At 42.0% G+C, this 15,429-nt stretch overlaps 1 protein-coding gene across 2 annotated transcripts in view; it reads right to left on the minus strand.

Moving 5' to 3' along the window:
- SETD7 (SET domain containing 7, histone lysine methyltransferase) overlaps positions 1 to 15,429 on the minus strand; it is a 47,948-nt gene that overhangs the window by 11,888 nt on the left and 20,631 nt on the right. Inside the window, exons 3-6 of one of the 2 annotated variants that reach the window (XM_007172932.3) lie at positions 15,158 to 15,359; positions 11,266 to 11,455; positions 4,860 to 4,941; positions 2,478 to 2,595 (exon numbers count right to left, since the gene is read on the minus strand). In XM_007172932.3, the coding sequence (XP_007172994.1) occupies positions 2,478 to 2,595; positions 4,860 to 4,941; positions 11,266 to 11,455; positions 15,158 to 15,359 (592 nt within the window). Of the gene's footprint in view, positions 1 to 2,477; positions 2,596 to 4,859; positions 4,942 to 11,265; positions 11,456 to 14,454; positions 15,360 to 15,429 lie in introns of those variants that run through there. The other variant, XM_057546443.1, reaches the window with a different exon arrangement.

Here is a 15,429-nt window from a genome sequence, read left to right on the forward strand (position 1 = left end):
AGGGCTTTCTCTAGCTGTGGCAAGTGGGGGCCACTCTTCATCGTGGTGCGCAGGCCTCTCACCGTCGCGGCCTCTCTTGTTGCGGAGCACAGGCTCCAGACGCGCAGGTTCAGTAGTTGTGGCTCACGGGCCTAGTTGCTCTGCAGCATGTGGGATCTTCCCAGACCAGGGCTCGAACCCATGTCCCCTGCATTAGCAGGCAGACTCTCAACCACTGCGCCACCAGGGAAGCCCTGGTCTTTTTCTTTAATCAGCCCTCAAATCCCTTGAACCTCTACAGAGAAAAGGATGAAGCCAAAGAAAAATGAAAGTAAGAACATCAAACGGAACCAGAAACCTAAGGAATGCAAAACTGAGCGCCAGGAAAGTCCTACACCTTTGCTGCAGGTGGGCAATCGGTGTGACCAGCAGAGTCACGGACAACCAGCACGCTCTCTCACCCACAGCAGGACTCACTATCCTCTGTGCAAGCAGCAGGCATCCTTTCTCCCAACCAGTCCTGACCAACATGCCCCAGCATCTGTGCATGCCAGCAAGGACAGCGTTTTGGAACCAAAAAGGATCACACTTTCATTCAAAAACTGTTGACACTCAGAGGTATACCATCTCTCCCGTCTGTAAGCTACAATTATGCTTTTATTTGTATCTGATATTCATTCAACAGATACTGACTGAGCACCTACCATATGCTAGGCACTGTTCTAGGTGCAGGGGATACAGCAGTGATGAAAGTGAAACAATCTTCATGGATCTTAATAGTCCAGACCTGTTATGTGACTTGATATATGACACGCAGTACCATCCTCCTTATGTTGCCGCTAGTTGTGTATTTTTCTCATCTAAACTTCATGAAGGCAAGGAGGCACCCTCATTCATTTATATAGTGAGTTTCAGCACAGAGACAGATTCTGCTGTTAGAAACCTTGCTTGAATTCTGCCAGTTACTATATTTGTGACCTTAGGCAAGTTGCTTAACCTCTCTTGGCTTCAGTTTCCTTAGCTGTAAAACGTTTGAATAAATTATGTATCAATATCCCGAGCCACCGTCCATAGGCTGAATTTCTTGGACTTTCTGGATTGACCATCACAAGGGGACACTGCGAGGCATATCACAGCTCGGTTTGTGCACTGACATCTTTGTCTGGGCGGCTGCTTTGAACGTACAGTGACTTGATTATTTCTCGGCCTTTCGCTTTTTATTATTTCATAGGAACAAATAAAAAATGAAGACGTGAAGGTGGGATGTGAGTGATCGGCTTAAGTCCCACCCAACTTCACACAAGTGAGACCGGGATGGACAGAGCCCTACCTGTGCTCAAAGCATCAAGCTTTTGCCCTTAAGCAGACACTTAAGGAAGCTAGTTGTGAAGTGAAGAAACAAAAACAAAAAAACATACATGAAATCTGAGAAGTGTATCAAAGATTATGTCTAAGGCAAGAGGTGACTCAACTCTTTAACTTTTAATTTTTATGTTTTTTTTGGCAATAGAACCCTTCCAGGTAAGATGTAGGCTATTGTATGGCTTTTGCACAAACAGAAGTAGGGGCCCTTCCTGTAAAGCACCCCAGCCAAGGTCATAAATTAATTATTGACAGAGTCCGATTGGATCTCAGTTTTTCAGATACTGGGTGTAGTTCAATACAAAGCAATTACTGTCTCCCTGATGGTACCAGCCCACTTTCTATAAAATAGCTGTGGAACGTAAAAAAAACAAAACAAAACAAAACATACTAAGGCTCAAAATAAAGAGGGAAATTGGGGCTTCCCTGGCGGTCCAGTGGTTAAGACTCCGCATTTCCACTGCAGGGGGCGCAGGTTCAATCCCTGGTCGGGGAACTAATATCCCACATGCCGTGCAGTGTGGCCAAATAAATAAATAAAAATAAATTAAAAAAAAAGACGAATAGACTTGATTTCACAACAATTAAAAAAAAAAAAGAGGAAAATATCTGCTATAGACTGACTATTAATGTGCCCCCTCCAAACATATGTTGAAATCTCATCCCCAATGTCAGGGTATCCGGAGGTGGGGTCTTTGGGAGGTATTTAGGTCATGACAGCAGGCAGAGCCCTCATGAATGGGATTAGTGTCTTATAAAAGAGGCCCCAGAGAGCTCCCTCATCCCTCCTGCCATGTGAAGTTACAGCAAAAAGAGGGACATCTATGAACCAGGAAGCAGGCTCTCACCAGACACTGAATCTGTTGGCACCTTGATCTTGGACTTCCCAGCCTCCAGAACTGTGAGAAATCAATTTCTGTTGTTCATAAGCTACACAATCTACGGTGTCTTTGCTAAAGCAGTCTGAGGCTGGCTATAAGACAATATCCAAGCATTTTACAAAAAACCCTAGCTTTTTGTTTCTTTATATTCCTAGTGAATATTAAAGTAAAAGGACTAATGAGAAAATTAATAAGGGTGTTTGAAACAAAACCCTTTAACCAATCACGCTAATTTTCCACTTCTACCCCGCTCACCTCTTGGTGTGTAATTCGGACTCCATTATAAAAAGACATAACAGTATTGGGTCCCACTGCTACCTTTGAAAACAGTCCTTCTCCAGCACTGGAAATGAGAGATTCCGCAACATAAACCCTAAACAGAAAAAAGGGGCAAATAATGATTATTTTTAGTTTGATTTGTCGTCCCTTACATCAACCACCAAAATATCCTTAGAGCTACGGAATCCAAAATGTCAGTTCATAATAATCCAATGAGGAAGTAAGAAACAGTGAAACCACGTATTTTGGCATTAGAAACTGGAGAACTGTTACTTATTTCTCTCACTGCTCTCTAATAAAGGGATTATTAGTATATATTCACAAGGTAACTCAGTGCTTGATATAAGGTTTTTAAAAATTTGTCTGTTTTAATTAATGACAATTTCCACTGTCTTCCTAGGCAAGGCAAACATTTCCCAAAGCTAATTAAAGCTATACCTAAGTTTCTCAGTGCCAAATAGGAGGGAAAGACTGTTTTAATGGAGCCCCAAGATGAATCTTTTACATGAAAGAGTGATAAATAGTTCATAAAATATATCCAATAAGCACTTCCCAACAAAGGAGTTTATAGCAGATCAGCTCAAGGACCAAATCTGGCTGTGTCCATTTTTGTAAATAAAGTTTTATTGGGACACAGCCACACCTATTTGTTCAATATTATCTATGACTGCTTTAGCGTTACAAAGGCAGACGTAAGTAGTTGCCGTAGAGACCCACAAAGCCTAAAATACTGACCACATGGCCCTTTAGAGGACAAGTTTGCCAACCACTGGTTTATAAGAAAACAGCACTCATGATTACGGAACTGGATTTAGTAAGTAAGTACATGCCCCATCCACAGGATTTCAGTTCTTCTGGCCCCTGTGATGTAATGACTCTGGTGGAACTGGTCATCTGGGATTTTTGTTATGTAGATCTTCTGCTTATCTGATGGGCTGGAAGGCTGAATTATTGCTTTTACCACTTGACTCTCTCCCTGGGACAGAATTATACGTCCTGCTGCTTGGCCGCATGACTGCCCTTCAGCTTGGGCTGAGGATACATCCCTGCCTGACTGACTTTGGTCTTGGCCATGTGATCTGCTTTGCGACTAGGCAGAAGTGACTGCAAAGCTAGGTCTTGGGTATTAAGAAGCATGGCAAGTTTCTGCCAGCTTCCTTGAGTTTCCATTCATCTCCACAAGAAGAAGATGCCCTGGGGGGCTGTTGCTCCCTTAGCCTGAGTCTTGGAATGAAGGCATGTGAGACAGACTGGAACCCAACTTGAAACCTGGAGTGTAGCCTAGGCCAGCTGAGCCGAGTTGAGCCCAGTCAGAAGTGGCTGAACGTCAGCCAATCTACAGAAGCAGGAGCGTAAAAGAAAATGTTTGCTTTCATAAATCACTGATAGTCTGAGGGTATTGTTATGTGGCATCATCACAATGACAGTAACAAAAAATGACTGATGCATACGGTTATGGTACTGTTGTGTTCTGGGGGCTAACAAGAGACCAAACCTTTCTCCCTGCAAACAGGCCAGAGCCTCGCGTCAAGGAAGAGGCCATTCATTCATTGTGACATGGTGGTGTCAGCCCTGTCAGTTAAACCAGGGAAGAGGCCTTTTCTCAGATGGGGACGGAACAGAAACTGAATAGAAGCCACGCTTACAGAGTGAGGCCAAGAGAAAGCCAACTGCAGATGGCACTCTTACCCACAGACAGGCCAGTCGCTGGGGAATAAGAACCCCAGGCAGGGGACCAGAGAAAACCATACCAGGAATCAAGAGTTTAGAGTTTAGATAGGGTATGAAATGGAGCAGGGCTTGACACTCTGGGAGGGAGCTTATAGAATCAGAAACTTGTAATTTATAAGCTGGAATGTTTTTATGCTTCTTGTGTTTTCTTTGTTTCACTCCTGTCTTCCCTTAGTGAATGAAGAAATTATCTCACATTCCAGACCCCCTCAGCTGGGCTAAGCAGAAAAGGAGGTATTTGGTCCCTGCCTCGGCTAGAGCTTTCAAGAGTGTGAAATGCTCCCTAGGGGCCAGCAGGGGCTAAGGCACAAACTGTGGCACTAGAGCCCCAAGAGAGGGGACACTTGAGCAGGGCATAGCTGGCTGCCAGGCCCAACTGCTGTCTTTGTAGAAGCTTCATTCTGGGACTGACACACAAGCTGTTCTGTGCTTTATGGGTGGAAAAACTTCCTTACAGGGACAGATTCTATATGACAATAAAAACACTCTTCCTCAGAATATATGAATATTTTTTTCTGCTCAAGAACTCGGCCTGAGCAGAGGGTCACCGAGGAGCAATAATTCCTACCACGAGGGTTATTTAATCTCACATAAACGGTGCCGTTTAAACCACATGGAAAAAATTACCTCTCTGATTCATATGGATCTGGAAGAAGAGCACTGGTAGAAATGCAAGATGAAGTTGACTTATCAAAGTGGTACACCGAACCTAAAAAGCAAACAAAAATCTCAGTACAAGGCCCAGAGTTAGGGAAGAGCATTCTCTCTATCCACAGGACCAGAAAGAGTTAAATAATGAAAAATGTTATTCAAGTTAGACCAACTAGAATGAAATTCTTCAATATAAATGGATAGTTTTTTTAATGATAATAGGTTTTTATGATAAAGTGTACTAGAGCGGGTTAGGGGAAAAAAAAAAAAAGAAAGTTTACTTATGCTGAGTAAATGTGCAAACAGAATCAATTTCTTAGCTTCATTCTCCATCATATTCATCATGAATCTCTTGGTGATTAAAATAACATTCATTATATTTAAGAGAATTTACGATTGTGAATAGATAAACCCCAACTCCTCATTTTGTTACCTAGTAAAAGATACACATATGGGTTTTATTTCTTTTCCTGAATATCTAAGTGGAAAAAATACGTACAGATAATCAGGAAAAAGTTAATCTAAAGAAATAATTTTTATATTACTCCTGAAATGCTTTCACTTTATTCAAGAATATAATAATGAAGATGGATACCATGTTATACAGCATAATGTACTTTCTCTCTTTCATTCTACAAATATCTGGAATTGCCTGGGTGGTCTACATCTAAGCATCAGCCACACCATTTGGTACAACTGATGTTATACCTCTAAGATCACTTATGATTGGAGAATCATAAGTATAACAAATATTGCCATAACATCAAACATTCTTATACGAGGGGATTAAAATCTGCTGTTTTGTTTGTTGAACTTTGTGATGTTGAATTGAGTTGCTAAAAGATATTTTTAGGTTATTATTGAATACAGCAATTGGATGCTTAGTAGATGGGAACGGTAACATGTGGTAATATTAGTTCTAATTAAAATATGTGATAGAGGGACTTCCTTGGTGGCGCAGTGGTTAAGAATCCGCCTGCCAATGCAGGGGACATGGGTTTGATCCCTGGTCCGGGAAGATCCCACATGCCGCGGAGCAACGAAGCCCATGCACCACAACTGCTGAGCCTGCGTGCTGCAACTACTGAAGCCCGTGCGCCTAGAGCCCGTGCTCTGCAACAAGAGAAGCCACTGCAATGAGAAGCCTGAGCACCGCAACGAAGAGTAGCCCCCGCTCGCTGCAACTAGAGAAAGCTCACGCACAGCAACGAAGACCCAACGCAGCCACAAATAAAAAAATAAAATAAAATTTAAAAAAGTTCAATGCCAAGAGAATATTGTGTAAAAAAAAAATATGTGATAGAATAAAATAGTCGCTGACTGGCTAGATAACATGCTTCCTATAGGCAGGTTTACACCAGTAATTACAGATTGCTGTGCAAGATATAAATGGATAGTTTTTAGATTTGTTCTGGAGTTTCGTTCTCAGGTCTTAATAAACAGCCATCAGAAGTATCTCTTAAAATCCCATTTTTGCTTTTGAATTTTCTTTATTCATATGGTTTAAAAGCTGCTTGTGTAATTACAATTTTTAATCAAGAAAAAGCTTTGTCATGAAAATTTGAGATCTCTCTGGTCAGATCAGATTGGATAATAGTTTCAAATTTTTCTTGTGGTTTTCTTCATACTAGACACAGTCTATAGAATCCAACCACCCACCCTTGGCAATTGTCTCCTTCACTAAAAATAAATTCAGCCTCACCAGAATTAAGGAGAACAGACTGCTTTTGATAAAGCATTAACAAAGTCATCTTATTTCTATTAAAGTGGTTCAGAAGCCAATTAGTAATTTATTCCAGAAACGAAGGTACACAACCGTCCTAGAATTAACGTTCGTTCTCTGCAAAGAATTAGCTTCAGAGAATCCTCCCAGAGCACAAGGAAGACAATACGGTGTTCCAAAGGCTAATAAGTAAAGAAACAAGTTTTGGAACTGGAGGGCTTAATCCAGCAAAGTCAATTATTTTAGGTACTAAAGCATCACAAATTATTCCATTAAGCAATTCCTAAGTGGTTACCAATGGCTACCAGGTCCTCTTTCTGTTTCCTTTTTTTATACAATCAAAACCCAAATTAAGGGGCTTCCATGGTGGCACAGTGGTTAAGAATCCACCTGTCAATGCAAGGGACACGGGTTCGAGCCCTGGTCTGGGAAGATCCCACATGCCGCGGAGCAACTAAGCCCATGTGCCACAACTACTGAGCCTGCGCTCTAGGGCCCGCGAGCCACAACTACGCAGCCTGCGTAGCCTGTGCCACAACTACTGAAACCCACGCGCCTGGAGCCCCTCTTCCGCAACAAGAGAAGCCACCGCGATGAGAAGCCCCCGCACTGTAACAAAGAGTAGCCCCTGCTCACCGCAACTAGAGAAAGCCCACGCGCAGCAACGAAGACCCAACGCAGCCAAAACTAAAATAAATAAGTAAAATAAAACCCAAATTAGTGTCTCAAACTAAAAGTCAGAAAACAATCCAGATCAGTCGGTGTCTAACCAGGAAACAGACCATTTGAGTATTTCAGAGAGAGAGAATTTAATACAGGGAATTGGTTACACAGAGGGTGGAAGAGCTGGGAAGCCAAACAGGGCAGTGGAGAGCCCAGAAACTGGCAAGGGCAGGAGGCCAAGACCCTGAGCCACAGGGACAGAGGCAGAGGCATTCCTGGAGCTCTAGCGCTGCGGGTGTCCAGGGAAGCTGGACCCGTGGGGGACCGTCCTGCTGGGAGACGGAATCAGGAGACAGGCCACTGCTGGGGACTCTGCTGGACACAGAGAGGGCTTCTCCCTGCTCCTGTCCCTCTCCGTGTCCCCAGCCTGTGGCCAAACCCAGACAGAAGCCAGAGGCACAAGAGCCTGGGAAATGCAGCCTGCAAGGGGCAGAAGGCCCCTGCAGTAAAGCAGGGCAGGGAGAGGCTGAGGAATGCATCTGGACCAGCACACAACCCATTAAAGGAAGTTAGTTCAAAAAAAGAAGAAAAAAACCACTTTCAAACCAAACGTTTCTGTGGAATACACATTCTACTGTGCAGAAATTCTCCTGTGAATTCCCATCTCCCTTCCTTAGACTCATACTTTCCTCACAAATGTACTAAGTGCCAACCACACGTAAAGCACTGTGTTAGGGGCTGTGCAGATACAAGTGGGAGTCACATCTCCTCCTGCCCTCAAGGAGCTGATGCATCTTCTTCAACGCATACCATCCCTCCCTCTACTCCCTTAGACAGGCCTGTGCTCCAGGCAAACGGAAGGCACCCTTTCCTTTTCCTCCTTTCCCCTATCGTTGGTACTATGACCTGTGACTAGAATTTATCCATTCACTCGACAAACGTTACTTCTAAGAGGTAAGCCAAGCTGTAAAGATGGAATAGGTAGGGACTTCCCTGGTGGTCCAGTGGTTGGGACTCCTCACTTTCACTGCTAGGGCCCAGGTTCAATCCCTGGTCGGGGAACTAAGATCCCACAAGCTACGCAGCCAAAAAAATAAAAACTAATAAGGACCTACTGTATAGCACAGGGAACTCAGTCCTCTGTAATGGCCTATATGGGAAAAGAATCTAAAAAAGAGTAGATATATGTATATGTATAACTGATTCACTTTGCTGTACACCTGAAACTAACACAACATTGTAAATCAACTGTACTCCAATAAAAATTTTTTTAAAAATCAAATTTAAAAAAATGGGAATTCTGATTTAATAGTCCCAAAGTGGGCCTGACAGCCTGCATTTCTAAGAAACATCCAGGTGATGCTGATAATTGCGTTTAAAAAAAAAAAAAGATGGACTAGACATTAGCCAGGGAATGGAATTCCTACGTAAAGAGGCAAAGAGATGAGAAGAAAAGAAATTCCAGGCAGAGGCACAAGGAGAAACTCAGCAAGAAGTAAGTGGAGACAGAGAAGCAGTTTGTGGATCCAAAAGCACAGAGAAAAAGGAGGAGAAGGCAGTTGTAGGAGGATTTTAGGTGAGATACTCGATTTCTGTTTCCCTCTTCCCCTCCCTCAACCACTGGACCAGAGGCCACATGACCCGAAAGCCCTCATCTGTCAGCCAGTCAGTGGTTCAATCGCTGCAACTGGAAGAGGAAGGAGAGAGAAACAAAAGCAGAACGCAGAGTAAAGACTGTGCCTGGTTCCTCCCAGTCACCCAGAGCAGCTATGGTTCCTGACCCTTTTGAGACCCAAATTGTTCAACCTACCGTTAAAAGAACTGAGGCCTGCTGGAATCTCGCCAGTAAATCCACCCCCCTCCTTTTTTTGGCCTTAAGTTAGTTTGAAGAGGGTGTTTGTTATTTGCAACCAGGAGTTCTAAGAAAAATCATCATTCCCCTGAGAATGATCACTCTCACTTCCCAAAATGTGTTTTGTACTTATACTAAGAAGAATGTAATAACCACGGTAACTTTCCTGATGGGGGCTTTATGGTAGGTGCCACTATCTGTATTTTATAATGAAAAAACAGGTTCTGAAAGGATAACTAACCTGCCCAAAACCATAATACAGTAAATGTTGGCACTGAGACTCAAACGAGGTGACTCTTAAGTCCAAGACTCTTGGCACTAAAAATGCTGCCACTTAACAAATGCTGCCACTTTTAAAATCTGCATCACCAAGTGGGATCCTCCCCTAGCTGGAGTCTCCTCACTTCTAAACATTATAACACTGTATCCTTTTGGAATGGATGTGAAGAGTGCAGATATTAGAGTTTGAAGTTCAAAGATTACTGTTACACTTAAAAAGCCCTTCATTTTGGAATGATTTTAAATTTACAGAAAAGTTGCAAACATAGTACAGAGAGTTCCCAATGCCCCTCACTGCTTCTCCTAATGTTAATTTCTTGTGATACATGGTACATTTGTCCAAATTAAGAAACCAACATAGCTGCGTTAGTATTGACTGAACTCCAGACTTTATTCAGATTTCACGAGTTTTTCCACAAATGTCCTTTTTCTGTTCCAGGATCCAATCCAGAATCCCATACTGCATTTAAAATGCCTCAATTTTTAACTTAAAAAAACAAAACCAGAGACATTTATAACAACCCAAGTTGGACCTAAATGTAAAGTGCTAGGCTTCCTATTTTTGGACCACCACCCTTTGGAGAATCTCCTTCCAATCCAAACAGCTAAATATTATTTAGGCCTATCAATGCCTAGATATATTATCTTTTCTTTTTTTAAAAAAATATTTATTTATTTATTTGGCTGCGCCAGGTCTTAGTTGAGGCACTCAGGATCTTTAGTTGAGGCACTCAGCATCTTTAGTTGAGGCATGTGGGATCTAGTTCCCGGACCAGGGATTGAACCCAGGCGCCCTGCATTGACAGTGTGGAGTCTTAACCACTAGACCACCGGGGAAGTTCCTGTATTATCTTTTCTACTTTATTCTCCTTATACCTTAACTTGGATTGGAAATACATATACGCATATTTCAAGGAATCAGACCGATTTAGCTTTCTTAATATTGTGTCACTGAAAATACAAAATCTTGATTTTTTTCTTTGTATATGTTCCAGATTTTCTACAAGAAATAATTTTATACTCAGAAAAAAAGTTTGGTATGCCATCCTGTACTTTTAAAAGGAAACAGGATTTTTTCTATCATTGATTCCAATAGGCTCATTCATGTATGGAATATGTCCTCCAAGAAGATGCTAGACTTTGAAGAGGGCCCGGGTGCCAATGTGCATTTATCGTTCCAAGTCAGAGCTCAGGCTGAATCAGCATTACAATCTGTACCAACTTGGAGATCTACCTAATTTGATTCTTTATCAGTTAAATCATTAAACTGTAAGTTTTTTTCCCTGAGATATAATATTTAAAACTGATTAAATTACTGCTGTCATTTCTTCACTTCTTCTGTGCGTTAGAATTATACAGCTATGCCCTTGACAGATGACTTTTTAGCATCTGCCACTAAAGTGCACGGTGTATATTACCCTGTCTCACTGATTTCCGCCTTGGCCATGTGACTTGCTTTGACCAATGAAAAGTGGGTGAAAGGGACTTCGTGTCAGTTCCAAGCTGAGGCTTTAAGAGGCATCATAGGTGTCTGCTCATGCTCTGGCTTCCTGTGACCACCTGAGAAAACTGACCCAGGCCACCACCACTGTCCCTTTAGACTGGGCCCAGAATTAAGACATAGAACAGACTCAGAGCTGACTAGAAGCCTCAGGTCCAGCCTGGTCTGGCCACGCCCCCCCTGGACCAGTTGAGTACAGTTGCTTAGCAGACCTGTGTTTGCTGTTGTGAACCACTGAGCTGCTGAGGTACCTGTTATGCGGCCAAGCTAATACACCAGGACTAGACAAAGAAATTAACTTCTCTTAAGCCGCAACAACCCGTTTTGGAATTAGAGCAACCCGTCTGAAGCAGATTCAACTTACTTCCAGGCATCAGTTCAAAGTGAGGCCTTCCTTCTTCAGTGGACAGAAGAGTAGCCAGTTTCCCTTCTATCATCTCTCCATCAATGAATTTTCCATACAGGGCAGTCCTCTCATCAGGGTACACATATGCTATCTTCTCTCCAGTCATCTCCCCATCTTCATTTACTTCTCCTACAAGGCTGCCTCCATCCTGATGGGAGAAACCCAAAACCAGAAAATATTATATATAGTATTTATCTGTATGGCATGAGTTCAAGACATTTCTCTTGTGCACGGCCATTGTTAACAGCACTAATATGGTCATAACAGTTTCAGAACTCAGAGCTTTTCACATGAGCATGAAAAGCATGATGCATCTCTCCCCTCCCCATCCAGTCCCCGATAAGGTATATGCACAGGGGGCATATAGCCCGATTTAGAGAGTCAAAGACGGAGTTGTACTTTATAATCCTTGGACAAGCTACTGATACTCTAACTTGGTTTGTTATCTAAGAAACATGTTGTATTTGTGATGTAAGTTACAATCATCAAAAGGAAATGTAACTAAGGATTACTTTGGGCCAATATCAAATGTGACAAGGATCTGTAGCAGGACAGTCTTACTATTCCTATGATGTCACTTCTCAAATATTGAATTCTGGATTTCTGGTCTATTAAGAAAATCTCTAGTTCAAAGGTACTTAAGAATTAGTTCAGTATACATGAGTAATGAGAGTTATCTGCACTTTCTAAGGGATAAACAAAAGGACTTCTGGACACTGCCTTTCTGAGAATTTTATACCATCACTTTTTTTGGAGTTAGAAGGAAAAGTGAAAAAAGATCAACTAAATTCTACTCCCTTCCCCATCACTTCTTTCTTCCCACTCGTCTTTATTTACTTCTCCCTTCTCCCTCCTTCCAGGAGAGGAGTCAGCTGTGCTTCTTCTTTAACTGTCATTTGCTTCATTCCAAAGGGTCATTAAATGCTTTAGGGCAGAGGCTATCAGAGAATTCTGTATCCTGGTACCAGCGCTAGGGATACAGTAGGTGATATAAATATTTTTAAAACTGAATTGGGATACTAAAACCAATAAATAATTTTAAAAAATCTAATCTAGGGTGCAAGAGATGTTTCCCTTTTTTTATTTTTTTCCCATCCAGAAGGTCCTTATGGTATAACTGAAAATCTAAGACCTTCGTGGGTTTGACACAAGACTAGTAAGCCCATGACATCTTCTAAAAGCTTGGCTATTCCCCCAACTGAAAGGTTCTAGAAGCAGCTACTCAAAGTCAGTGACGTGGGACAACTTTTAAGTGATTCCAAATGCTGTTTACAGAGAGACAGCAGGAAGAAATACCACCAGGTACAGGATTTCTACAGTTCATCGTACTCCAATTGCTCTTTGGAGAAAAAAGGTTATCAATTAAAAAACGAATCACAGCACTTCCATAGAAAGAAAAATACTTGGAAGCATTTTTCACGGATAGAAAGTGCATTAGGGACGTATTATTGCCCTTTCTCCTCCCCGAGTTAATTCTTAATAACCCAGCCTGAACGGGGATGATACTTTTTGCAAGATCTGCCTTCAGGCTTTCAGTGACTGAGCTGAATGGTGTTAGAGTATTTATGCTTCTTATATGCCGTAACTAATGTAAGCCATCAACATGACAATTTCTTCAGAACAGGATTCTGTCCTTCTAGGATCTCACGTTTTTCTTCCCCCTTATGTGCTTTTAAACTTCCAGTTTTGGGGGCAAATGATTTTGTCTAGAATGATAAAGCAGAGATTCTTCTTTTTTTTCCAAAAGGAGTTATGAGTTTTTAATTAAAAACTTTCCATCACTGTTTCAAGGTCAAATTTTGAAAGAAATAAACTGTCCTTAGAGTGAGCTTACAAATCCTGTAGGAAGGATCATTATTTTTGCCTCCCCTTGTTCCTGCTTTGACTTCATGTCACAAACACTTCCTTGTTGGCTGTGTCAGGGGTGCTGGGGAAGAAACTGCTCCTTTTTCTCCTCTGCTCAGTGGCTCCCCCTCATGGGAGGAGAAATCGTTCACTTGATTAGTGAGAAGGCAGGATCTGACACCCACTGACACCCAACTCTACTGGGTAGGGGTTAACAGCATAAAGCCGCTGCTCTCATGTGCTCTGCATTTTCGCTCACCTGTCCTGGGAACTGGCGGTGCCCACAGGCTGCACCTGCTCCCCTCTCATTCCTCTCCTCTCCTTGGGGAAGCTCCCCCAGGCAGCCCTACTCCCCAAGGGAAACCTGCAGCTTTCTAGCTGCTCTGTGGGCAGCTGGCCCATCCGTTTAGTTCAGAGGGGCAAGAGTAGAAGCCCACGCCATGTCTCCAGTCCAACTCCGCCATAATGAAACCAACATCCTGATCCCTGACACCTATGTCTATTTCTTAATTGATTCCCAATCCAGAGAACAGAGCAGTGGGGTGTGATTACCAGCCTCCCCCAGCCCCGACCCCAAATGCCAACAGATACTATATACAAAGTGCTATCAACCAAGTTGATTTTTAAAGCTTGTAACTCCCTAGTGCTTCTTCCTTCCTAAGGCAGAGTCTTCTCTTGGTGCTTTAAAAGACAGTGATTAAGGCTGAAGGCTAAAATGGAGCTGCACATTTTAGGTTTCAAAATGCAGCTACACGGAGCCAATCGGATCCATTCACCTTAGTTCATCGTTGATCTCTAGGGACTTAAATTGATCATAACAAGTAAAATGACAGGTAGCGTGAGAATCTGGTAATCCATTACCTCTTTCCTAGACCCACCCTCATGAGGAATTCCACTTTCCCAGACTTCAAGATTCACTGTCATATCGGCAGCTCCCCAGCACTGGGCAGCAGGAAGTTTATCCTGCCTACTGATGAAGCAACAAAAGTTTCAGGCTTCCTAACTGGTAAGTACCTCCATCTCATCTCCCTCTGTAACTGAAAGGACTTGTGAGCTACTGCAGATCCTACCAAGAGAATGTGTAAATGCTTTAGTAATTATTTTTAAAAATATTTTACAATAGTTTTTCTTATGCCTAGAGTATAACTTATTTTTTAGGAACAATAATGTGTAAATAGATTTAGCTGGGACTACTTTTCTTGTTATGCATGTTTTTATTAATACTTTTAAATCATAAGAGGATATGGTTAAGAGTAAGGAAAAAAAACATATTTTGACTTAAGCTCTGGACAAAATAAAATATTAGGTAAAATATTTCCTCAGGTTTATTTTCTGAAACATTTTCTGGAAATTCACTACAAACAGATGGGGTATTTGAAATGCAAACAAAAATTACAGCATTAATTTCCAGCCATGGGTTTTGCCACATTTTTTTGCTCTAGTCAGCTCCAGAAAGATCATAAAATGTTATCAAATACTCAAAGGCAAGTTAATTTTAATCACCTTGATTTAAGCAAGATAAACCAGAAAGCAGGGAGTAGGATTGTAAAATCAAGTAACAATAGTGTAGTAAGTCCAAAAAGATGGGAAATTGCTGGATTAGTTCTTACATATGAGAAAGAATAACATTAATTGCAACAATGAGACATTCCACCATCTCTTTCTATATCCCAAAGGGATATTTTTAAAAAGCAATATATTTTTGTCTTTATTAGTGGTACAATCAAACCAGTCTGTCCCAGTTTGTTTTCATCATGACTAATCATTCCTTTCCAAAGCCACCCTGAGGAGGAATTCATAGTAGATCGGAGGACAACAATCTAAGTCAATAGTGAAACAGTGAGAGGATATCCCCCTAAGCTGTTGGCTTCAGCTACTGACTCTCAAGTTTCACAGCCTCACATTTTCTAAGATAGAGAATACATTTTGTTATTCACTGGGAAGACTCGAAGCATTGTCTTAAAACTTGTTACTTTCCAGCAAAACGAACAGTTGTGAGGCTTACTGGGTAATATATCCAGCACACTCCATGCCGAATGTTATCTTTATATTGTCCCTTGAAGATCAGTCTTCCGTCTGTGTCGTACTCCTGGGCGGGTCCGTTCAGCTCTCCGTCTACATATGTGCCCTGGAGAACTCCTCCATCCTCGTAAGTGTAAACTCCCTGGCCCTGTAGGGCGTCATCCACATAATATCCCTCCAGGGTGCTGTGAGAGAAGGGAGAACAAAAGAGAAGAGTGACTCAACTCTCTTAAAAGAAAGGATCACATCACGCCC

The sequence above is a fragment of the Balaenoptera acutorostrata genome, chromosome 5, assembly GCF_949987535.1.
Source record: "Balaenoptera acutorostrata chromosome 5, mBalAcu1.1, whole genome shotgun sequence".
NCBI classification, from domain to species: Eukaryota; Metazoa; Chordata; class Mammalia; order Artiodactyla; family Balaenopteridae; genus Balaenoptera; species Balaenoptera acutorostrata.